The following is a 25481-nucleotide window of genomic DNA, read 5'->3' as shown; positions in this document are numbered from 1 at the left end:
ATATCACCATAATCATAACTCACTAAGGTTATAAAAAGGATGAACTGTGAGAGTTATGGGATATTTACGGACCCCAATGAGAATTCCATTGAGAATTGTGATTAGGATTAGGTGCTTTCTGTATTTCCTGACTCATGTGAGAATTCCACTTTTGCGCCTAAAGCCCTCAAACACAGCCAAATGATTAAATTCCGCAGCATACCATTCTGCACTGCATCATGGTCTACCAGAAAAACAGCATTTGACTTTTATTTTTCTTAGTTTTTTGTCTAATACCCTTTGGCAAAACAGAATAGATATGTTCCATCGTATCTAACCTGCACCCTATAAAGCTGTTCATGGCAAACATCTAAAACTTGCAGGAATTGTTCAGGTGACAATCTTAGAAAATGCCTATGCTTTAAATCTGAATTTGCATGGATTCTACAACAAAACACGACTCTGGAGGATTAAAACACATATACAAGAAAACGAAGTGTCTTTGAGAAATAATCTTTATAAGCATATACATGTCAGATTGACATGTGAAAAGTTGATCATTCCAAGTGAAATTTTCTGGATTGTCACATGCACAATGAGGCAGTGAAAATGAAAGTGAGTAAATCTTAGACCCAGATTTACATGAAATTACAGTAATTTGCTACAAAAGGTATCTGTGCTGGTAATACTTCATGGCGGAACTAGTCCCATCAGCAAGGATTAAATACTAAAAGAGCAGACTAAGAGATCAATCTAAAGAAAGCCCTGTTGAGTCACACACCAAGGATACCTCTGATGTTTCATATCGTTTCCAACAGAAAGGCCAAGCAGAATGCCTCTAGGAAATAAGAGTTGCCAGATGTTTTAGACACTAATGCTCATTATTCCTGGCCAAAACAGCTGGGGCTTCTGAGTTTTGTAGTCCAAAACATCTGGAGAAAACCAGGTTGCGTACTCATGATCCAGAACAGTCCAAAGCTACCTACGTAGTCTGAGAACTGACAGAGGATTTTTTTTTCTGTCAGCGACCAATACCCTATTCATGCTTATTGATTAAAACTCCTACTCTAAGTGTGGTGTAGTGGTTTTAGTGTTAGATTGCGACTCTGGAGACCAGGGTTCAAATCATAGCTCAGACATAGAAACTCAATGCATGACTCTAGGTAAGTCATATGCTCTCAGTCTCAAGAAACCCTTGTGATTAGTTCAACTTAAGAGTCACTGTAAGTCGGAAATTACTTGAAGGCACATCACAACAATAACAGCAATAACAAAACCTCTCCATGGACTAGCTGTCAATGAAACCACTTTTCTCTGGAGCAGTATTGATCTAGTGATGCCAGGAGAACAATAGCACAGATAATCCCAAAGGACACCCCATACCACCAGTGACAACAATTCCGATAATTTGGTTTCTTGTGTTTTTGTTCAGAACAGAAATTAGAAAATATACTCCTTTAAAAAAAATCACATAATCCCCTGTGGCTGTGAAGACAAATAGGATTTTGAAAGTTGTGGTTCAAAAAAGTAACTTTTCCAATTTCTGGGTCAAGCAATAGATGAAACATTCATTGACAAGTGGGTCTTATTAATCCCAAAGATCTTAAGATAGACAAAACGGTGTCATTTTTGATAAACGTGAAAATAGCTGGATTTGGCCACGGTGGTCCATGCCTTAATTACATCAAGTTTGGATTACTGTAATGTACTCTATGTGGGGCTGCCTTTGAAGACAGCTCGAAAACTGCAATTGATAGAAACATTGGCAGCCAGGCTACTAACTGCGGCCAGCTATAGGGAGCACACAATGCCCCTACTAAAGAAGCTCCATTGGCTGCTAATAAGTTTACAGTCCCAATTCAAAGTGCAGGCTATTGCCTATAAAGCCCTGAACGGTTCGAGTGGGTCCAGCCTATCTTTGGACTGCATCCCCCTCTATGAACCTGCGCAAGCATTAAGATCTGCTGGGGAAGTACTCCTCTTGGTTTTACCTCCGTCACAAGTGCAGTTGGTGGAAGAGAAGGAAGAGAGCCTTCTCGGTGGTGGCCCCCCGGCTCTGGAATGCACTTCCCAAGGAGTTTATGCAAGCTCCCGCACTGTCCTCCTACCGTAGGGGCCTGAAGACCTGGTTGTTCAAACAAGCTTTTGAGAACACCTAGTCCCTAGTTGTTCTACACAACAGTTACGCAGCATTGCACTTTATCCCATGCCCTCATTCCATGGTTACAATTTTTCACTTATCCCATTCCCTTGTCTCTTTGTTTACAGTCTGGCCATATTCTTCGGTAGCTTGTCGCCATAGGTGATTGTGCGCTGTTTTGAATTGTTGTTTTATATGCCATATGTTTTAATTTTATTATACTTATATCTTGTGGTTCATTTTATGCTCTGTTTTAGTTACTTTGTGCCATCTTTAATCCACCCCGAGTCCCCTTGGGGAGATGGTGGCGGGGTACAAAAATAAAGTTGTTGTTGCTGTTATTTTACTGACACAAAAACACAGTATGATACAGAAAACGAGATATGTATGCTGGATTTCATACCACAAAATCACAAATCGAACACTTCCCAAGCGTTTAGGATTGTGTGATGTATAACTATCTATCTATCTATTTATGTACTGTACTTATACCCCGCCCTTCTAACAATTGCATGGGGACTCAGGGCAGCTTACAAACTATGGCAATAATTCAGTTCCAGATTCAGATAATAACAATATCAATAGAACACAATATTATAAAACTGTAAAAAAAAAACACATACATATCAACTAAAATAGTCTTTCAAAAGATTAAAACATATTAAAACATTTCAAACATATCAACTTACATTGCATTGAAGCACGATTACATTTGTATAATCAAAATTCAAATGAGCAGGCACAGACATGGCAGAAATATACAATGCCAGAAAACTGCACAATAATAACAATAACAATAACCATTATTATTATTATTATTATTATTATTATTATTATCTTCTTCACCCACAAATGAAGTCAGAGTTTATACTCCAGAGATACTTGCAAAGCCTGGCAATCTATTTGAACAAGGCTTCTTAAACATTTCCACTTCTGGTCCCTTTTGGCCCAAATTTTTTTTACATGGCCCCAGATATATAGGTACATAAAATAGGTATACAAATCAAGCGTTTACCGATAACAAATCAGCAGATGCAAGGCATGCTAAACAGCCTGAATGTCTTTTTTTATGAAGTACAGCTGAGGCATCTTCTGCAGCGACCAGTCTAAATATGGCACAACAGATTCGTGTAAATGTCTAAAACAGCCATTAGATAACATTCAGAAAACTTTTACGTTTGCCAAAGTTTTCAGCACCCTAACACTGAACTATGGGGACCCTATTTGGGATCAGAACCCACAGTTTAAGAAGCAGTGCTTTCGAAGACAGTAAATACTGAACCATCATGGGGCAAAGAGAAGGAGACTGAAAGTGGTTTTCTGGTCCCATAACCATCCGCTGAACTGAGCCAACTGTGTTAAATCTCTCATCTTATTTCCCTGTCTGAACTCCCAGCCCCGTTCAATGCACAGGATGTTTATATCTGAGGAAATATTTATATACACTGCCCTAACCAAGAAGATTCCCCCCTGTCTGCACAGCGACTCAAACCTTCTGTACACAAACAGCACAATGGGAGGCCAAGGGAAGGCAGCAAGTCCCACCGCGAGCTAAGCAGTAAAGCAGCGTAAAGCAACGTTAGGTTGGCTACAATCTTCCAGCATGACACATATGGACTTTTGCCCTTTTCAAGCAGGCACACCAAACAGGGCACGTCTTATGCCATTCACCCTTGAATACTTAATCATGACCCTTCAATTTACAATTATTTTTGACCTATTTTAAGCCTATTTTCTCTTACATGGAAAAACAGGGACAGAGAGACTCTCATTTCCAATCCTGAGTTATGTTTTTGTTCTGGCAAAAAGTACAGGAGACTTTACTTTTTACAGTCCACATATCTCAGAGAATTACGAAAAGCACATATGTAAGTCCACATTAATGTGGAGAGAGCATTAAGGGATAGTGTAGTGAATTAGTCCTCTGACTACAGGTATATGGGCTTGAGAGATTGCGTTAGCCAAACATTGAAACTGCACAGTGTCACAAAAGGGTAAATGGCCTCATTTGATATTTTCCCTTTCTATAATGGATTCACTATATGGTAAAAGGTCCCTGTATCTGGGATAGAAGAGACATGGGCTACAGATGTTGTTAGATTACAATTCTCAAGACAGCACAGCTAGTATTAGAGGCTGATAGGCATCTGGAACACCACCTAATTAGAGCTTTCCTGATGATTTGAATTCAAAGCCCATCATCTCCAGCCAACATGGCCAATAGCTTCGGGATAACATTCCTGGAGGGAACAAATTTAGAGAAATGTGGTGTGTTTATACATCAGACAAATTCTGCAGTTTGGAGCAAGGGGTTGTATTTTACCCTCAGACTATAAACATCTTCCTTCTCTATTTCATTGCATTCCAATGAGGCTATGGAGATGTTACCCTGTAATCAAGGATTTGCAACCGACTGTCTGAACACAATGGGATATTCTTATTCCAACAGCAATAAGTGCCGGGCTTTAGCACAGCAGGTTAATCACCAAGCTTCAATAAATCTTGCCAACCAGAAGGTTAACAGTTCGAAGCCAGGGTGAGGGTGAGGTCCTGATCTTTAGCCCAGCTTCTGCCTACCTAGCAGTTCTAAAACAAATGTGAGTAGATAAATAGGAACCCGTTAAAGAGGGGAGGTATTTATTTAGGCTCAGCATTTCAATCAGAAAAAGGAGGAAGTTTTACAAACGAAGAATGCTCTTTAGCAGGGAGATGGAGCAACAGCATCCCCCAGTGGCCGGAACCAAGCGCAGCCTCCTAAGATGCCGAAAGATGGGAAAGCTTATATATACCTCTATCTGTTGTCTATCTTGTCTTTGTTATAATTGGCATTGAATGTTTGCTGTATATATATTCTGTGATTCGCCCTGAGTCCCCATTGAAGTGTGAACGGAGGAATATAAATACTATAAATAAATAAAATAAATATCACCTTGAAATCTACCTCTTGGCATCATCTTCACTGTATCTCCTTCTCATCCCAAATTTTTGTCTGAATCAAAAGAGCAAGAGAAGGACTGATCAAATAAGTACCTATCTTAAACACACAAGGAATGATTCGACAACCAGAATTGGAGGATAACCCAACTGAATGTTTAAATTGTTGCAATGCAAGCCAAAGTTAACAGTGCAAACAAATTGGGAGTAGGGGCAACAGAGGACCCTTGGGAGACCCTATGCGGTCCAGACGTTGCCCTTTCATAGAATCATAGAATCAAAGAGTTGGAAGAGACCTCATGGGCCATCCAGTCCAACCCCCTGCCAAGAAGCAGGAATATTGCATTCAAATCACCCCTGACAGATGGCCATCCAGCCTCTGTTTAAAAGCTTCCAAAGAAGGAGCCTCCACCACACTCCGGGGCAGAGAGTTCCACTGCTGAACGGCTCTCACAGTCAGGAAGTTCTTCCTCATGTTCAGATGGAATCTCCTCTCTTGTAGTTTGAAGCCATTATTCCGCGTCCTAGTCTCCAGGGAAGCAGAAAACAAGCTTGCTCCCTCCTCCCTGTGGCTTCCTCTCACATATTTATACATGGCTATCATATCCCCTCTCAGCCTTCTCTTCTTCAGGCTAAACATGCCCAGCTCCTTAAGCCGCTCCTCATAGGGCTTGTTCTCCAGACCTTTTATCATTTTAGTCGCCCTCCTCTGGACACATTCCAGCTTGTCAATATCTCTCTTCAGTTGTGGTGCCCAGAATTGGACACAATATTCCAGGTGTGGTCTAACCAAAGCGGAATAGAGGGGTAGCATGACTTCCCTAGATCTAGACACTATGCTCCTATTGATGCAGGCCAAAATCCCATTGGCTTTTTTTGCCGCCACATCACATTGTTGGCTCATGTTTAACTTGTTGTCCACGAGGACTCCAAGATCTTTTTCACACGTACTGCTCTCAAGCCAGGCATCCCCCATTCTGTATCTTTGCATTTTGTTTTTCCTGCCAAAGTGGAGTATCTTGCCCTTTGTTCACGCCTGGTTTACACTGTTGAAAAGAAAGCAGGTTTAATAAAGAACTGACTGCTCCAGCCAACTAGATAAAACAGGTCAATGGGCACTGAATTTCTTACACCATTATTTTGCCCAGTCACCAAGTTCTTCCCTTGCGATCTTCTCTAGATTTGCCTAATCCAATTCATTATGCTACTCTGAAGACATTACCAGCTCAGCAGTGTTCTCCTTTCCCCAATTCAATTTATTAAAGCAACTACATTATAGATCTCTGGAGTGCACTCATGTAATTCAGTGAACTCCTTTTTCAGTCTCTCAGGTCTGAGAACCAGGAGCAGTCATTGCACCTCCCTCCATAACTTCTACCTCATGTTTATAGAAGGAGGAATACTGCAGCAGCCCTGCACAGCTCAGCTCCATTATGCATTTTCAATAACAAAGGATTCAATCACATCTCCAACCCATCCCCTATCAGTCAGCATCACAATGCCTTAAATCAAGAAATAGCTTTCTAAGATCTACAGAGATTCTTGCAAGAACTCCTCAGCAAGCAAGAGTCCAAAAGTGGCAGGCTAAAACCCGGAACCTCAATCTATGGCTGATACTAAATGAGAAACTCTCTTCTGGGCACACAGAAGACTGGGCAACTTTGAAGGTGCTAAACAGGCTGTGCTCTGGCACCACGAAATGCAGAGCCAACTTTAAGAAATGGGGTTACAAAGTGGAGTCCACAACATGCAAGTGTGGAGAAGAGCAAACCACAGACCACCTATTACAATGCAGTCTGAGCCCTGTACATGCACAATGGAGGACCTTCTTATAGCAACACCAGAAGCACTCCAAGTGGCCAGCTACTGGTCAAAGGAAATTTAGTACAATGCCAAGTTTTTAATAAACTTTGTGTTTTTAAATACATTACAACTGTACCCTCTATTTGCTTCTGACACAATAAATACATAAAATCAAAAGGGATAAGAGAAAAAGAGGGCATGGCCATGCTTGGCTTTGCATATCAATGGAGACTATCCACTGGCATGTTCTCCATGCAAACGTTGTGAGATGAAACATTTCCTTATGCCTACCTGATTCATAGCAGATATACACATAGAGAAAAAAGGTAACCATTGTAAGTGTCCACCTTGTCCAAGTACACCAGGACAACATACGTTTCATAATATTATGAGCTCAACTGAGTTCCCTATCATTCTTACCGGCCCTACTCTGTGTCCACCAAGAAATTAAGACACACCTTTTTGCTTTGGGCCCTTATGTCCTAGAACACACTTCTGAAGGCTGTTCTTTCTGCCTCATTTATTGAAAATAATGCTAGTTTTTCTTGCTTTAAAGATAAGAAGTGACTGAAAACTAATGTGAAACATTTGCTGGTCACTGCTCTTGCTGATGTAATGTTACTTCTTGTGTTACAACTCTCCAGGTATCTAGTTCTTGGCTGTGATAACTGTTTTTATAATCTCTTTAACTCAGTGGTTCCCAACCTTTTTTTTCTTTTTTTTACCAAGGATTACTTGAACAGGGACCATTTTGACCAGGGACCACTAGCCAACATTAGTAGCAAAAGGGTTACAAATCAGTTTTTGGTCAACTTTTTTGGTTATTTGGGGTGCTGATTCAGAAAATTGCATTGGATAGACCACATCAGAGCTAATGTCTGATACAGAACATATGCCATCCAGTAGTCGCCATCTGCTCATTCACAGAAAACCATATTTAATAATAAAGAGCTGATGGGATAGTAGTAATCTTTCATGGCTAGTCAGTCTGTCCCCTTCAGACATCCCCGTTGCCTCAGCATTATAAGAGGTTTTCGTGAAACCAGTTGCTCTTGTTGCCATGTGTTTTCAAGATAACGGTGTAGTAATGGTGAGGCCACAGACCATATATTCTTTCTTGGAGACTACTGGTGGTCCACGGACCACACGTTGGGAACCATTGCTTTAAATGTTTAGTTCTTCAGTGGATCCAGTGGTAGGACAATAAAGAAAATCTGGCTCTTTCATGCTGTTTATTATAATGATGGTGATGATGACATTTGAGGCAAAGCTGTCATAGGTTCTTGAGGTATTTGTTTAAAAAGAGGTCTGAAAGCTAAAGTGAAACTGTGCTTAGTTTCTTACAGCTTGAGCAAGTGATTAAAAACATAGAGGATGCTTCTAGGCACGCATCTCCATTAGAAATCAAAGGACTTTGCTTGGTAACTCAATATCTTCTGCCATAAGAGAATGTTTATGGAAAGAAAAAGATGGAATTTGGCAGTCAGAAAACACAATTGGGTTACACGTAGAAAATACAATAAATTAAAATTAAATTACAGTTATGTAAATAAATAAGCAAGCAAAACATGTCATCTGAACTTCCTGGAAAATACTGTGCATATATAAAAAGTCTGGAACGACTCTAAGACAGAAAGGATGCCTCCAACACTATTTTATCACTTTACTTAAACAGGCCTGCAGGTTAATTATTTGATAAGCGTCTGTCCATATTTTGTGTCCTTTTTAATTATGAATTCGTAAAAGCTGCTTCTAAGAGAAAGCTGAAGTTTGTAGATCTTGTTTTCGCCATAACTGACCAAATCCCCAAGTCGTAATGCCATGGTTAGACTGGCTGGGGCATTATGGAAGCTATGGTTCCAGACTTTGATTCTGTGGCTGAATTCCAACGTATTGTTTATGGTCATAGTAACATTGGAAGTACAAGCATTCATTCTTACAATTTCTATGGCCATGTCCACAAGGAAAGGAAAGAGATGCGGATATCTTTTTAAATATAGATTCCTTCGTTGGAAGCTTTTAAACAGAGGCTGGATGGCCATCTGTCAGGGGTGCTTTGAATGCAATATTCCTGCTTCTAGGCAGGGGGTTGGACTGAATGGCCCATGAGGTCTCTTCCAACTCTTTGATTCTATGATTCTACGATTAAGAAACTATCGCCATTTAATCGTTAGTGCAGTGGTTTCCAACCTGTGATCTGTGGTCCATAAGAACTAAAATATGGTCTGTGGCCTCACTGTTATTATACCGTTGCTACAGGCATGTAGCCCGGGGGGGGGGGGGGGGCTTGAGGGGCTTCAGCCCCCCCCCCCCAAATTCTCATGGTGGTTCGCAAAAAGGCCTTACTGGTGCATTATTTAAACTGTTATGTTTATTCATATCATGATCTGATCACCATACTCAATATATCCCATATGCATGGGGGTATTGGGGTAATGATACAAAGGTTTGCTAGGCTAGACCCTCTTTCACTCAGACTCAGCCCCCCCCAAACTTAGCCCCCCCCGAAACCCCCCCTGAAATTTTTTTAGCCCCCCCCCTTCCCCCGCAAACGAAATCCTGGCTACGGGCCTGCGTTGCTACAAGAGCGACTGTTCTCGCAAAACCCTCTTATTTTGCCAAGGTTTATTAAATATAGTTTCCTGTGGGCAAGCAGATGGCGACTACTGGATGGCATATGTTCTGTGTCAGAAACTAGAGCTGATGTGGTCTATCCAATGCAGTTTCCTGAATCAGCACTCCAAATAACCAAACCGAATCTAAAGTTGACCAAAAACTGATTTGTGATGCTTTTGGTACTAATGTTGGGGAGTGGTCCCTGGTCAAAAAAAGTTTGGGAACCTCTGTTTTAGTGTGAGCAGGTCTTCTACAAAGTTTGTGGTTGTATGCCTTCAAAGTTGGCAACCCTAAAGAGTTTTCATGGCAAGACTTATAAAGAGGGGGGGTTGCCCTTGCCTTCCTCTGAAGCTGAGAGAGTGATTTACGCAAGATCAGCCAATAGGTTTCCATGGCACATCACAATTTTGAACCTTAGTCTCCAGAGTTAAAGTCTAATGCAAAAACCATTACGCTGTCTTGCCTCTCTCTGTGAAACCACTAGGTCTCACACACCTTCAAGATCAAGTTACACTAAAATACAGGGTTAGTCAAAATGCATAGGCCAATAAGCCATTCAATTGAATGGCTTATTGGCCTATGCATTTTGACTAACCCTGTATGTTAGTACAACAGAGACAGACCATAGTAATATTATAATATGCATTTACATTATATAAATATATAATATATAAATATATAAGGTAAAGGTTTCCCCTAATATTAAGTCTAGTTGGGTCTGACTGTGTGGGGGTGCTCATCTCCACTCCTAAGCCGAAGAGCTGGCATTGTCCGTAAATACATCCTAGGTCATGTGGCCAGCATGACTACATGGAGAGCTGTTACCTTCCCACCAAGGTGTTACCTATTGATCTACTCCCATTTGCATGTTTTTGCATAGGTTGGCAGAAGCTGGAGCTAACAGCGGGAGCACACCCTGCTCCCCGAATTTGAACAGTCAACCTTTCACTCAGCAAGTTCAGCAGTTTAACACTACCGGGCATAGATATATTATATATTAGACGGGGACAAAAATAATCTCTTTCTTCCTTGTGCTTGGCTAAAAAGACTACAGCTCAATTCAGAAGGAAAAAAGAATTCCTATCAAAATCCCCTCTAATTAAAATATCCTAGAGCAGTGATTCTGTGGGCTCTTGATCCACGGCACCGCTGAACTGCAGTGCATGCAGTTTCCCATTATTGCTCCACCCTGACACCACTATTAGGATTCCAGGCATGTGTAATCTCAATTCTGTGTTCCAAGTTTTCCTTTGAGAACTAAAGTATCTGTAGTAAAACCAAGCTTGCATGCCAAAGTCATAACCAGCTTTAGAATTCAGGTTGGAGTACTTTTACTACCGTCACAAGTTATTCTGATACTATGAAAAACAAAAAGTACCGTACAAGAAATAATTCCTTAAATAGCAGAAATAAATCACGTCAGTTCATTGGGGCATGGAGGAAATCCAAAACCCACTATCAGGCAATACTGTTACAAGAAGCAATCCAAAAAGCCAATAATAATAAGAATATAGCAATTAAAAGTTAGAGTTCTTTAAAAACTTTCCATCAAACATGTTAAAAGCAAGCACACCCTGTGGAGGAAGCTGATTAGAAGTTAATACAAATACATTTGAACACAATGTATTGTCAAAGGCTTTCATGGCTGGAATCACTGGGTTGTTTTAGATTTTTTGGGCTGTATGGCCATGTTCTAGAAGCATTCTCTCCCAACGTTTCGCCTGCAATTTTCCTAGTTTCCAACAGATCTCACAACCTCTGAGGATTCCTGCCATGGAGGCAGAAACGTCAGGAGAGAATGTTTTGCATATTTTTTTTGTTTTATCTTAATTTGATATGTTATATATTTTGTTTATATTTTCTAATGTGTTTTATTTCATGGTGTAAGCCTCTCTGAGTCCCTTTTTGGGAGATGGGGTGGGGTAAAAATAAAGTTTTATCATTATTATCATTATTATTATTATTATTATTATTGATACAAAAACACAGTATGTCACAGCCAACGAGATATATATTCTGGATTTCGTCTCACAAAATCACAAGTCGAACACTTTGCAAGCGTCTAGGACTGTGAGATGTATTTTCAAATGATGCATTATTATTATTATTATTATTATTATTAATAATAATATTTGAAACACAACAAGATGAGTCCACAGCACACAAGATCACTCTGCTGGCTGTTGTATTGGATCACACGTCGGACACTCCCCAAATGTCTAGGACTATGTGATGTATCGGAGAATAATGCGTGCAGATCCCAGTAAGATGGCCTTTTGCAGCTGGCAGCTGGTAATTTTGTCAGCGCCCATTGTGTTTAAGTGCAGGCCAAGGTCTTTAGGCACTACACCCAGTGTGCCAATCACCACTGGGACCACCTTTACTGGCTTTGCCAGAGTCTTTCAAGTTCGATCTTTAAATCCTCATATCATGTCATTATTATTATTATTATCATCATCATCATCATCATAATCATTTAATATAACCTGCCTCGAGCCATGAGAAGTGGTGGGTAAGAAATAAAACACACCAATGAGAAACAAGACAACTCCAGCTGACCCTACTGAGAAGTGTCACTCCACTTTCCGTGCATGCTCTTAGGGAACGCTCCAAGCCAGACACAGGTTCTGCACACAGTTTAACCTGCTGCCCTTGAAAGGTGCACCCCCTCCCGTCTGCCAATCTCCTCAAGCAAGCAGAGATGTGGCATGCTCCTGACCTGTGAGGGAAACAATCTGCCCTCCGGCTGCGGCTGGAAATCGGAAGAGTGTCTGTTGGGCTTGCTGCAGCTGTCCAGGTGTGCCTGCAACTGCCACCTGGGCCTGCTGGCCAGGGAGGGCCAGCGAATGTGGCTGTAACTGAGTGAAAGGAATGGTAGGGGTCGCAGGAGGGAGTGGAGCACCTGCCAGAAGGAGGGGGGAAAAACAAAAGGCTTTTATCAGGGCCAGCTCTTTAAAGAAAAATCAACAAAACTCCAGCCTCCCTCAAATTAGGCCATTTCCTCCCAGTCCTTCAATTAGAGATTTTTTTTTATTTAGGAGGAAGAAGGGGGATCGGGCTGCCCCAGCTCCAGGTCCCATCCCTGAGCCCTACAATTCTTACAACCAGAAAACTGCTGAGCGTGGAAGTGGTTGAGAAAGCTCACATCTTCGCAACAGAAACCCAGTTAAGGTGGTATCTTGCAGAAGGGACAGCATCGTTGCAGTTTCCAAGGAACTTTCTGCACTCCTAAGACTCCAGGCACTGGCAGGCCATTATATGCTAATCAAGGTGGTAGTTGAAACATTCACACCTAGCTCCAGCGGACAAGAGTCCTTTGTCCCACCCTGGTCATTCCACAGATATATAAACCCTTTTGCCTAGTTCCAACAGACCTCACTACCTCTGAGGATGCTTGCCATAGATGCAGGTGAAACGTCAGAAGAAAATGCCTCTAGACCATGGCCATATAGCCCGAAAAAAACCTACAACAACCCAGCTCCAAAAACCCTTTCAAACTGACCCTGGCCTTAGGCATGCTTCCTTCTAAACTAACCACACTCAAGAGAATACAACCTCCAAATCCACTTCTCGCCTCTTACGTATAAAGGTATGCCCACAGTATAACAGAGGAATCCACAAGGAGAATCCAGGAAGAAGTACAGTTGGTAAGAAGAAAGACTCACCTGACATGAGGGTGAAGCCAGTGGGTATCTGCATGAGCCCTCCAGACGCCACGGCGCTGGATCCGGTGGTTTTCAGCACTGTCCCATTGGCACTGGTGACCGCGTTGGGGCTGACACTGGCAGAGACTGGTGCTAGGTAGTTGGTGATGGGGAACGAGGGGCCGCTGCTGACCTGCATGGAAGTGGAGGTGGTGGGTGCCGTTTGGATGGTCGACGTTGTGCCCGGCAGGTTGGTAACTGTGAACGCGGGCTTCAGAGAATCCTGTAAGAGAAGGAGAAGTGAGAAGAGAGCCCAGCCATTCTGAAATCTGGTCTGTTCCCACAGCCAAAACACCCTTTCCATCACCCACCAGAAATCAAATCTAAAGGGCGAAGACAAGGAGGATCAATTTCCTCCCAAGTCAGAGGTACAGATTCTGTGACCTTACAAATATGGTCAAGTTTCTCTCCTCCGTCATCATTATCCAGGCGAGAAAAGCCAATGATTCCCAGTCATAGATTCCCAACTCAAAACAAAAACCAAAAGTACCAGATGGCTTTCTTTAAGAGGATTCCTACCACAATTACCCAATTGATAGGAGACCCCAGTGGCGCGATGGGTTGAACCCTTGTGCCAGCAGGACTGTTGACTGCAAGATCGGCAGTCTGAATCTGGGGAGCGGGGTGAGCTCCCATATGTTAGCTCCAGCTTCCCATACAGGGACATGAGAGAAGCCTCCCATAGGATGGAAAAACATCCGGGCGTCCCCTGGGCAACTTCCTTGCAGACGGCCAATTCTCTCACACCAGAGGCGCCTTGCAGTTTCTCAAGTCACTCCTGACATAAAAAAAGTAACCCCAACTGATCTGCAAAATATTTAATAAAGAAAGCAGGAAAAAAGCATGGGCAACAGAGATCAGGGAAATTAGTATGAAGCAATTAACCCAAATGTGTTTAAAGTCAAGCCCTCCCCACTCCCCACATCTGGACAGATAGGAAGTACCTGGAGCAGAGAGGAAGCATGCAAAGGAATGGTCTAGAAGTAAGAGAAGGAAGACCTCATGACTTCTCTCCATTATAAACCCAATCAGAACAAGGGAATAGTATATATTTTGAAATGCAATAGCGAGTCAAAGCATGGGAGTGGTTCCCCAGGTTTCACCTGATCTCCAGAACCAGGAGGATTCTGGTCTGTGGTGTGTGTATCCTGGCTTGGACTGCCTCCCGCTCCTTCCTCCGACCAATGACCCTGTTGGCACAGAGGAAGGGGAGCATCACTGCCTGATAAATAAAAACTACGGCCCATGATATATTTATTCAACTTAGCAGAAATACTGCCTAGCTTCTTTTTACCAACTTGTTGCATTTGCCACTGACTTCAGCAGTATGGGCAGTCTCAGGAAAATCCTGGTTGTCTTTTCCTAGATCACTGCTACTGCCCTCCCAGTGAATTTCATGCTCCAGAGGTGCAGAATATGTGGCTCGTGGGTTGCATGCCACCACAATGACCTTTTTTGTTGCCTTTGGCCTCCTTCCAGACCCCACTACAGAAAAACATTGACTGAAAGCCTTTCCTTTTCTCCTCACACCCACAACAACAACAAATCAGAAGTAAATGTCTAACCACTTCCAGTTTCATGGGATAACAGTGGTTCTCAACCTGGGGTCCCCAGATGTTTTTGGCCTACAATTCCCAGAAATCCTAACAGCTGGTAAACTGGCTGGGATTTATGGCAGTTGAAGGCCAAAACATCTGTGGACCCACAGGTTGAGAATCACTGACCTGGAGATACCTAAAGAGAACAACTCTCTAAGAATATCTAGGTCAGTGGTTCTCAACCTGGGGTCCCCAGATGTTTTTGGCCTACAATTCCCAGAAATCCTAACAGCTGGTAAACTGGCTGGGATTTCTGGGAGTTGTAGGCCAAAAACATCTGGGGACCCAAGGTTGAGAAGCACTGGATAGCAGCAGCTTCCAGACCTGAAGAATTGACTCCTGGCTGATGCTTCAGTGGGATGTTCCACAATGGGCCAACACAGAACACAGCTGTCTCATTCCACAATGGGCTCAATCTGTGGGTCCCCAGATGTTTTGGCCTACAACTCCCAGAAATCCCAGCTAGTTTACCAGTTGTTAGGATTTCTGGGAGTTGAAGGCCAAAACATCTGGGGACCCACAGTTTGAGAATCACTGGGTTAAACCCTTGTGCTGGAAGGACTGCTGACTGAAAGGTTGGCGGTTCGAATCCAGGGAGCGGGGTGAGCTCCCATCTGTCAGCTCCAGATTCTCAGGATAGTAGAACATTTGGGCGTCCCCTGGGCAACATCTTTGCAGACGGTCAAATTCCCTCACACCAGAAGTAACTTGCGGTTTCTTAAATCACTCCTGACATGAAAAAAAATCCCCCCAAGACCCTACAGTGATTTTAATATTGCTATTGAATGTCAACAGAGGTTGAGGGTGGGGAGGGTTGAACTTTACAAGCAAGTCGTTCGGCCTGGAATAAGTATGCCTCCCTTATGAGTCAAGCTTTTATCTAAAATTTAGGTTCAGCTCACTTTTATTCCTGTCCCTCTTCCCACCCAAACTTCCTTGGATGTTAATGTTAAGATGTCGCACTAAAGACTCCATCAGACCTCATTCCAGATTCAGGAACCTTTGGCTCGTCAAATGTGTGTAGTTGTAATTTCCATAAACCCTTATCATTGGCCATATTTGCATGAATTCCAGAAAGTGAAATCCAAAATAGTACAATGGCCAAAAATTCCCTAACTCTGCAATTATTTAACCAACCTAATCACTTAATTCCTCTTTTTTTTTATTAATTTAGCACAGGGGACCCCACACATAGAACATAGTAATTTTTTAAAAAAATCACAGACTAGAGCTAATATGCTGGAGGGCAGTATACAAGGACCACAAGAAACTGCATTATACTAAGACCCTTGTCCATCTATCTTAGTATTGACCATAGTGACTTCCAACAATACCTTTCCAGGGCTTCAGACAGGATCTTCTCCTAGACCTCCTATATACCATCTAAGATTTCTCATACGAAGACAAGAATACTCTCAGGTCAATAGCACATAGCCAGGCAACAAGAAGGAAACATTATTAATGGGGGAAGGACACATAAAGTTGCTATTGTAATCAGAAAAATCTGGAATTTATGAGTTTAGGAAGGACAAATTGTCTTTCCAATGTTTTCTCTTCCTCCTGTTCAATTGACTGAGTGCAAACTACAAGAAGACCCCTATAACTGTGGAATCCATATCCGCAGTTTCACTAACCTGTGCCTGGGGGAGTGGTCTCTGTAGAAATTTGCTAGGTCCTTCAACAAAAGGTAAACTAGCTGGGATTTCTGAGAGTTGTAGGTGAAAACACCTGGGGACCCACAAGTTCAGAATCACTGCATAGTGTATTTCCCATGAATAGTATAGAGTTGCCTTGGAGAGTTTTCTAGAGAGTTATTATCTCTAGGAATTTGCTAGGTCTTCCAGTGGAAATCTGACATTCCAGGACAAGAAATCATGTTTTTTAAATAATGTCCAGTCATACCCATGGTTTCAGGCAACAGGGGTCTAGCCAGGAACCTATTCCCATGGATGAGGGTGATATCTTTCTGTATTTTTTGCCTCCCTGGAATCACTTTTCAGCAACTGAAATAATCTGAGGACAAAGGTGACAAGCAAGAGTAGAAAACGAGATACTAACAGATTAATCAGAGCTTTCACTGACAAAAAGGGACAGTTGAAGTGTACAGCCCTACATATCAATATTATAGACTGAACCCAGGTCTACTGCATGCAAAATATGTACTCAGGTACATGCCCTACCTAAGTATGAACACTTTTACATTCAAACTTTTAAAAATGTTTTCTGAGAAAAAAGAGAGTGGACGTCTTTTGTTTGCAAAGAACCTGCTACGAGAAATGGCTGCTGTCCAAAGTTGATCATGTTCAGAATAGAACATGCTGCCAGAAATACCCAGGGAAATCAGAAATGTCATGATCAGCATCCTTATGCGTTGTGCCATTCTAGCCATATCAATCATTCAATGCCACAAATGGAATGTATATCAAAGGTTACACAAGAATACAAGAACACATCTGCATTCTAATTCATGGGAGGCCACCAGTTTGCTGCTTAAAGAAAGAATGTGTAGTTTTTGTTTTGCTTTCCTACAGAAGATAAGACTTTGTAATCTATCTTGGAGGTGAGACTGGTATTCCTTCTAAGAAGCAAATCATAGTAAATATGAGTTTTTAGCCATAAGACCAAAAAAATCCCATAAATTTATTTTTCCAGGCTTGTGGGAGATGAGATAAAAGAGGAAAAAATCTGAAACAACTTGATGTCTCGTCATTTTATTCATTGATCTCAAATCACATAAAACACCAGAACAATGAGTATCTGACAGAACAGATTTTCACAGCATTACAACTACAAATTTCTCAGTCACTTTCATCCTTATTCTCAAAACACTTGGGTAAATGCATTCATAGGGCCGGGCTTTAGCACAGCTGGTTAATCACCAGCAGCAATAGATCTTACCAATCAGAAGATTGACAGTTCAAACCTTGGGTCAGGGTGAGCACCTGACCTTCTGCCCAGCTTACTGTCCACCTAAGCAGTTCGAAAATACCTGTGAACTGTGAGTAGAGAAATTAGGCAACACTTAAGCGAGGAGGTATTTTAGGGCACCATAAAGGAAATAGCGGAAAATGCCAGTGATCAAAGGAAGGAGGAAGTCTGTGATCAAGGCTCTTTGTCCTAGAGCAGTGGTTCTCAACCTGTGGGTTTCCCAGATGTTTTGGCCTTCAACTCCCAGAAATCCTAATAGAACTGGCTGTGATTTCTGGGAGTTGTAGGTCAAAACACCTGGGACCCACAGGTAGAGAACCACTGTCCTAGAGGATGTAGTGACAGTACCTCCTTGTGGCCGAAATCGAGCACAACCTCCAGGATGCCAAAGCTGGGGAAAATGCCAGCATATACCTCTATCTGTTGTCCCTGTCTGTTTAACAGCATTGAATGTTTGTTGTGTATTCCACCCTCCGTCCCCTTTGGTGTGAGAAGGGTGGAATATAAATGTTGTAAAATAATAATAATGATGATAATAATAATAATAGGTCCATGTAAGTACTCTAGGTCCTCCAGTGCAGTTCTGTGGTATTGTCAAAATATAGGGTTCAATATTATTCATATTTTCAGGTATCCACATGGATCTTGGTACATACCCTCCTCCTATATATACACAGGGCAATGGGGGTATTGTATTCACAAATTGCATATCTGTATTGAAAAGAACCTGAAGCATTACAAAAATCTAAAAGTGAGAGGAAAAATGGTTCAGCTCAGACATGCCCTCTTCACAACTTCCCCAGGCACTCCATTAGGCACAGTGGGGCAACTGCTTTGAGCAACAACTGAATTCCTTCAGAACATCTCCAGCAATTCTCCTATGTTGAATGAGGGACCTGTGTGGCCACCTGTCTTGCATGTGCCAAATTATGCTGCAACTTCTAGATGTAAGAGTTGAAACTGGCCAATGTAGCCAGTATTTTAGGTAAAATACATATGCCAGTCCAATTTGCTTCTGCATGTAGAAATGGAGTTGGGAAGTAGGAGGTGTCTCCTTGTTCTTTGTCTAAAGCACCAAAATGGCTGAGTAGAAAGTAGAAAAGTGGCTTTTGGATGACAACTCTCAGCTCCCTCAGCCACCAGCAGGATGATTCTGGGAGTTATAATCCAAAAAAGTAACCTTTCTGTACTCTTGGCCCTCTCTCTTCAGAGTGAGCAACAATCATTCACTTAAACGTGAGAAGATAAAAGAGTGCATTTCTGGATGTTATCTGAATGAGGGCTTAACCTGCAGCAAAGTCATTGGAGAATTAAGGCTGTTTTGTTTCAAAAGTCTTCTCCTGGTTTGGCTTCTTGGTCACACTGGAATGGATTAGAAGGGAATCATGTGCCACCTGTCACTGTCCAAGGATCAGGAAGAGAGAAAAAGCAGACATAGACAGCTCCATCACACCTAGGAACAGAGGAAATCCCACTGCCACTGCCCTGACTTGGAAGATGGAGAAGACATTGGTACAGGTCCATCATTCCTAGCCCAGATGAAGATGAAAGGATCTACCTCCATCCCAACTGCCACTGTCTTGGCCTTGGAGGGAGAGAAGAAGAGGCAGGTGCAGCCCCATTCTGCCAAGACCCCAAAGCGGATGAAAAGCTGTCCCTCCATGCTGAATGTCACTGCCTTGACCTCACAGGGAGAGAAGAAGAAGCAGTATCTATTGGACTTAATCCCCTCCCACACCATCGTCCTCTTTTCTTTTTGTAGCATGTCTTAATTAGATTGGCAGACAGAGGGGCGGGAAATGTTTTGTTGTTCTTTTTTACTTGCAAAGCACCATATATAGTGATAATACTATATAAATAAATATATTTATATAGTGATGTGCTCCTCCCGATATGGTTTGATTAAAAGTCCCAAAAGGCTCCAGTTCAACAAAATCTGGAGTGTCACATTCACATCCCTCTCAACACAATTCCCTGGAATGAAGAGATGCATATAAATAGTATAATGTAGGGGATGTGTACACATGTACACATAAACATCATCATCTGTGAATATATATGTGCCTTCCTTTGTCTGTATAGAAGTCTTGAATTTTATGGACTGAATGCAAGTGAACACTGCCCCCCTTTTCAATTGCTCTTGAATTCCTCACTGCATCCCACTGCCCAGGAGAGGGTTAATGTCCCCGATGTTGTCAGTGTCCTTTTGCCCACCCACCCCCATGGAGAGACTGGCAAGTCCAGCCCTCCCATGTGCTTCTCCAGGCTCCTGACCTGACACTCTGCCAAAACCAAGGAATTCACAGCTCAACTAACATCTAAAAAAGGAAAGGCAGCCCATTTTGGAGAGACACGACCAATCCAAAGCACCCTTCCTTGACGCATCAAGAGGGTGGGGGGAGAAGAGAAGGGGAGGGCTGGCCCAGCAGACGCCTGCCCCCATTCCTCCCCAGCCCTGGCACAGAGATCTGTGTGGATGGAATTAGGATGAGCATGTGATAACGGTGCATAGTCGGGCGAACTAACTTTCCATTCTCTCAGCAGCTGCAGCAGCAGACTCCACCCCACTAAAGAACACACACCTGTTACCCACCACCAATGCATCCCATACTGGAAATGGGAAGAGATACACCTGACATAAAGAAAAGACAGAAGAGGTAACTTACTATTAACTATACACACATGCACTTATGTTAATTGGGAGGAGAAGACAGGCTACAATTTCAAAAGCTAGCCTGAGTGCTTGCGGCTCAAAGCTACAAAGAAAGCAAAAAGCAATGACCCCACGGAACTGGCCTTTTGTGTGGGAAATTGAGGGCTGTGAACACATTTTGAAGTCTCGCCTCCCACTCCATCTTCCGAACAACGCTGTGAAGTAGTCCAGCCTGACAAGAGTTACTCACTCAAGACTCCCAAGTGAGATTCAGGCTTGAGTAGCTAACTGGACTTGGCTTGCCCTGGCCACGCTCCAGATTTCCTCATCCTAGCAGGAGGGAACCACATGTTGTGGCTAGTGTTGAGTGTAAAATTTGTTGGGCGAGTGGACTTATTAACAAAAGACCCTCCTCATAAATGTATAGCAGAGTAACTTATTAGGAGCAGTGTGCCCCAGAACTAGTAGTCCAAAGTGATAAAAAGAACAAAAACACACAAACCAATGTTATATTTTCAATAGGAGGCTTTTATTTGTAGCAAAATAATATGGTTTTGGGAGCCTCCAGTGCCGCAGTGGGTTAAACTGCTGAGCTGCTGAGCTTGTTGACCAAAAGATCGCAGGTTCGAATCTGGGGAGCGGCGTGAGCTTCTGTTGTCAGCCCCAGCTTCTGCCAACCTAGCAGTTTGAAAACATTCAAATGTGAGTAGATCAATAGATACCGCTCCAGCAGGAAGATAACAGTGCTCCATGCAGTCATGCTGGCCACATGACCTTGGAGGTGTCTACAGGCAATGCCGGCTCTTCGGCTTAGAAATGGAGATGAGCACCAACCCCCAGAGTCGGACACGACTGGACTCAATGTCAGGGGACAACCTTTACCTTTGATATGGTTTAGCTAATTACAAAAACAAGGTTTCCATAACACGAACAAAGTTCTTTATACTTCCTTCTTTGCTTCCACACTGGACTTCTTTCTCATGCCGATAAACAGTTTCACTCTCACAGAGCCTCTTCTCACACTGAAGTTACACAGGAGCTTCACACGGGAGCTTCATACACACAGCAGCCTTCACACACTATGGCTTTTGGGTTTTTCTCACCAAAGCTTCTCACAGCAGGCCTACTCACACTGAGACCTGCTAACACTGAGGGCTCTCACAGACAGACACCTCTCTCACACTGAGGTGAACTAACACTGAGGCCTGCTCATACTGAGGCCTACTAACACACTGAGGCCATCCTCCCACAGAGACCTCTCAGACTGAGGGCTATCTCAGACTGAGGGCTACAGGCACACCTGCTTATATAGAACTACAGCTTTTACTGTGTCATTGCAACCATTTAACCCTTTCAGTGCTTGACTCACATTTTTGTAATTAAAAATAACTAGTTAATATTTAATATTTCGGACAAAATTCAACACTGAATCCAGTATCATGTGGCACTCAAACTTAGCAGGGTGGTATATGTTAAGATTTTTTTTTCAAAAAATCAACTCTGACAGCCAGCCAGTCCTAACAGGCATGTGGATTAGCCATATATGGTCTAAATCTGGAGTAGGCAGTATGCAACGGATTCAAAGGCCAATTTTCCCCAACCCCTCTTTGAGCCCACAGTAAGCATAATATGTCTGTTTTGCGCCATTGCTCCTATCAAAATGGACAATTCCTGTCACCCATTTTGAGACAAACTGCAGAGGAAAATAGAGGTATTTGGGATAGTAGAGGGTCCCAGGATGCTAGTGAGGGCAGAGATATTATTGAGGGTTTTTTCCATATTGGGGGAATTTCTGCATGATTTTGGTGCAAAATTGCTCTGAGTTGGGGGGTTCGAGGATACTAGTCGTGGGCTTCAGGAGACACAAAAGTGGAGTCAAGAGGCCACATGTGGCTTAAGGACTGCTCAATGCCCACCGCCATCTACATGCTAATCCAGTGGGAGGTTATCAGTGCACATGGTCAAACGATCTCTATCCAAGGAGAGGCTAGTAAGCCAAGTCAAATGTTGCAGACCCCTTGAGACAATGCAGTACTGAAAGCTTCCCATTTGACCCCGTGAACTCATAGTTTGTTGTAGTTATGCTGAATACAAGTTCATCCAATGACTAATTTATGAGAAGCCTTGTACAAAACAAGCCCCACATCCATTACATTTGACAGTAGGTTAACTTCTACCATTCATGGCATGTAGGGATTAATTCCACGTCACTTTCAAACATGACCTAGAACAGAGGTCCCAAGACACCCCACCTGAAGACACAACAGCCCCATTTCTTTTAACCATACAGCACATACAAGACAGGACTAATTCGCTGTAGCACTATCGTCCTTGGACCATGTACTGTAAAGGATGAAATGGGCTCCAATCCACAAGTCTGTTAATTGTTTCATGTGGCAATGTAGATGCTGCTCAATCCCTCTGCATCTCTCTCAACTATGCCTGGTTTCTGCTCATTGCATTGCAAATTAATAATAATAATAATAATAATAATAATAATATAAAATTTAAATTACATGGCGGAAATACAATCAAGGCTATCAACACCTGGGCCATCCCCCTCATTGGATACACTGTTGGAATTGTGAACTGGACACAAGCAGAGTTGGATGATCTGGACAGAAAAACAAGACAAGTGATGACTATCCACTACGCATTACACCTGCGAAGTGATGTCGATAGACTTTACCTGCCCAGAAAATCAGGAGAAAGAGGGCTTCTAAATGTGAAACAAACAGTAAAAGAAGAGAAACACCTACTGGCAGATTATGTGAAAGGCAGTCAAGAACCAACATTGAGGGAAGTCAATAGTAGTAAACTGCTTAAAGCGCAAAAGACAAAGAGTGAATACCATAAAAACAATCCAGAGCAGGAGAGAAAACTGGCAAAAGAAGGCACTCTACGGACAGTTCCTGAGAAAAATTGGGAGTTAAATAGACAAAGAAAAACCATGGCTGAGATTCACAAATGGAACTTTGAAAAAGGAGACGGAGGGCCTGATTCTGGCAGCCCAAGAACAAGCCATTAGAATGAATGTCATCAAAGCCAAAATTGAAAAGTCAACGACAGATCCCAAGTGTAGACTCTGCAAGGAAGCAGATGAAACAAAGATCACATCCTCAGATGCTACAAGAAGATTGCACAGACAGACTACAAGCAGAGGCATAATACCATTGCTCAGATGATTCATTGGAATTTGTGCCACAAATACCATCTGCCTGCAACAAAGAACTGGTGGGATCACAAGCCGGAAAAAATTACAGAGATTGAACACGTCAAACTACTCTGTGACTTCCGGATTCAGACAGACAGAGTTTTGGAACACAATGCTCTCACCTCACGATCGTGTTGAAAAACAAAGTGTGGATTGTTGATGTTGCAATCCCAGGTGACAGCAGGATTGAAGAGAAACAACTGGAAAAGCTGACACGATATGAGGATTTAAATATTGACTGCAAAGACTCTGGCACAAGCCAGTCAAGGTGGTCCCAGTGGTAATCGGCACACTGGGTGCAGTGCCTAAAGACCTTGGCCTGCACTTAAATACAATCGGTGCTGACAAAATTACCATCTGCCAGCTGCAGAAGGCCACTTTACTGGGATCTGCACGCATTATTTGCTGATACATCACACAGTCCTAGACACTTGGGAAGTGTCCAATGTGTGATCCAATACAACAGCCAGAAGAGTGTTTGCCGTGGACTCATCTTGTTGTGTTTAAAATAATAATAACAACAACAACAACAACAACAAAACAACAACAATAATAACAACTTTCTTTTTATACCCGCCTGCATCTCCCCAAAGGGACTTGGGGTGGCTTAGTTTTCCTTTTCACATACTAGGCCCTCTGTATCCAATGAATTTTGGTTGCAGGACCCACAGTGGATACTTACATCCGTGGATGCTCAAGTCCCATTCTATATAATGGTGTCCTTTCTATAAGATGGTAAACAAATTGAATGATTATCAGAGAAAGCCTAAGGATCTCTGAAATGGTGGGAGGCTACAGCAGGGTATGTCTTAAACATCAGCACAGAGCTCAAGACAACAGCAAAATCAAGGTTTGTTTGGGGATATTTTATTTCATATATATATTTTCAAACCATGGTTGGTTGAATCCATAGATACAGAGAACCTATTATAATTGATCCAGAGTGATATCTGCATGCAACACATACATTCAATTCCACAACATGTAGACGGTAGTATACTGTTTGCATAAATGTATTTTCTTCATCTAGTTTTTTTTAAAAAAACTGTTTATAATTATTACCTGAAGATGAACTAAAATGCAATCAAATTACGAGAGATATCCAGAAAGTAAGGTTACAAGATTTTTTTAAAAAAATTCAAAGAATGTATATGTTTTAATAAAACTTACATGGATTGTAGCACAGGTATTACATTATTTTCACACACAATGACCATTCAGTTCAATACATTTCTTCATTCGTGGGATGGGTTTTTGATTCCTGTGTCATAAAAGTTTCCCTCTTCCTTTTTCACCCAGTTCGATTTTCACCTCCTTGTTGTTGGAAAAGTGTTTTCCACCTAGGTGTTCCTTCAATTTAGTGAACAGATGATGGTCACTGGGTGCAAGATCAGGGCTGTGAGAGGGGTGGCTTAAAACATCCCCAATCAAATAAAGTCAATAATTCTTGTATTGCATGAGCAGTGTGCGGGTGTGCATTGTCATGGAGGACACAGACTCCTGCCAACAGCATCCCACGATGTTTGTTTTGGATGGCTCTGCAAAGTTTCTTCATGGTCTCACAATATATTCCGTATCCATTTTGTCCCATGCTGTCTTCACATTACTTACTCTCCATAAACTGAAATGATTTTGCGATGAATCGCAACAGCATTCATGCCCTTAGCATTTAGGTAGCGTTTGCACTTGGGAGAGAAATGGAATGAGGATGCTCATCTCTAACCTTCACCACAACGCCAGTCGATGAGCTACTGACAACTGGCACTACTCGTTCACTTCCGCTTGTTTCCCATTACACGGCAATGATACCAACTCCCCCCCTGTGAAAATTCCCCATGAGAGCTACGTGCCTTGTAACCTTACTTCCGGAAAACCCACGTACTTTTGAAAATTGACTTTCCAAGCACTGCTC

The 25481-nt window shown here is 42.4% G+C and overlaps 1 protein-coding gene across 4 annotated transcripts in view; it reads right to left on the bottom strand.

The window, feature by feature from the left end:
• Positions 1-25481, bottom strand: part of SRF (serum response factor) — a 97212-nt gene that overhangs the window by 15832 nt on the left and 55899 nt on the right. The window contains exons 3-5 of one of the 4 annotated variants that reach the window (XM_060754426.2): positions 14280-14366; positions 13138-13399; positions 12192-12374 (exon numbers count right to left, since the gene is read on the bottom strand). In XM_060754426.2, coding sequence (XP_060610409.2) covers positions 12192-12374; positions 13138-13399; positions 14280-14366 — 532 coding nt within the window. The remainder of the gene's footprint in view (positions 1-12191; positions 12375-13137; positions 13400-14279; positions 14367-25481) is intronic. The other 3 variants (XM_060754428.2, XM_060754427.2, XM_060754429.2) reach the window with 3 other exon arrangements.

This window comes from Anolis sagrei, chromosome 1, assembly GCF_037176765.1.
Source record: "Anolis sagrei isolate rAnoSag1 chromosome 1, rAnoSag1.mat, whole genome shotgun sequence".
NCBI classification, from domain to species: Eukaryota; Metazoa; Chordata; class Lepidosauria; order Squamata; family Dactyloidae; genus Anolis; species Anolis sagrei.
Note: the sequence above shows the minus strand (reverse complement) of the source record. Positions and strands in the feature narration are given on the sequence as shown.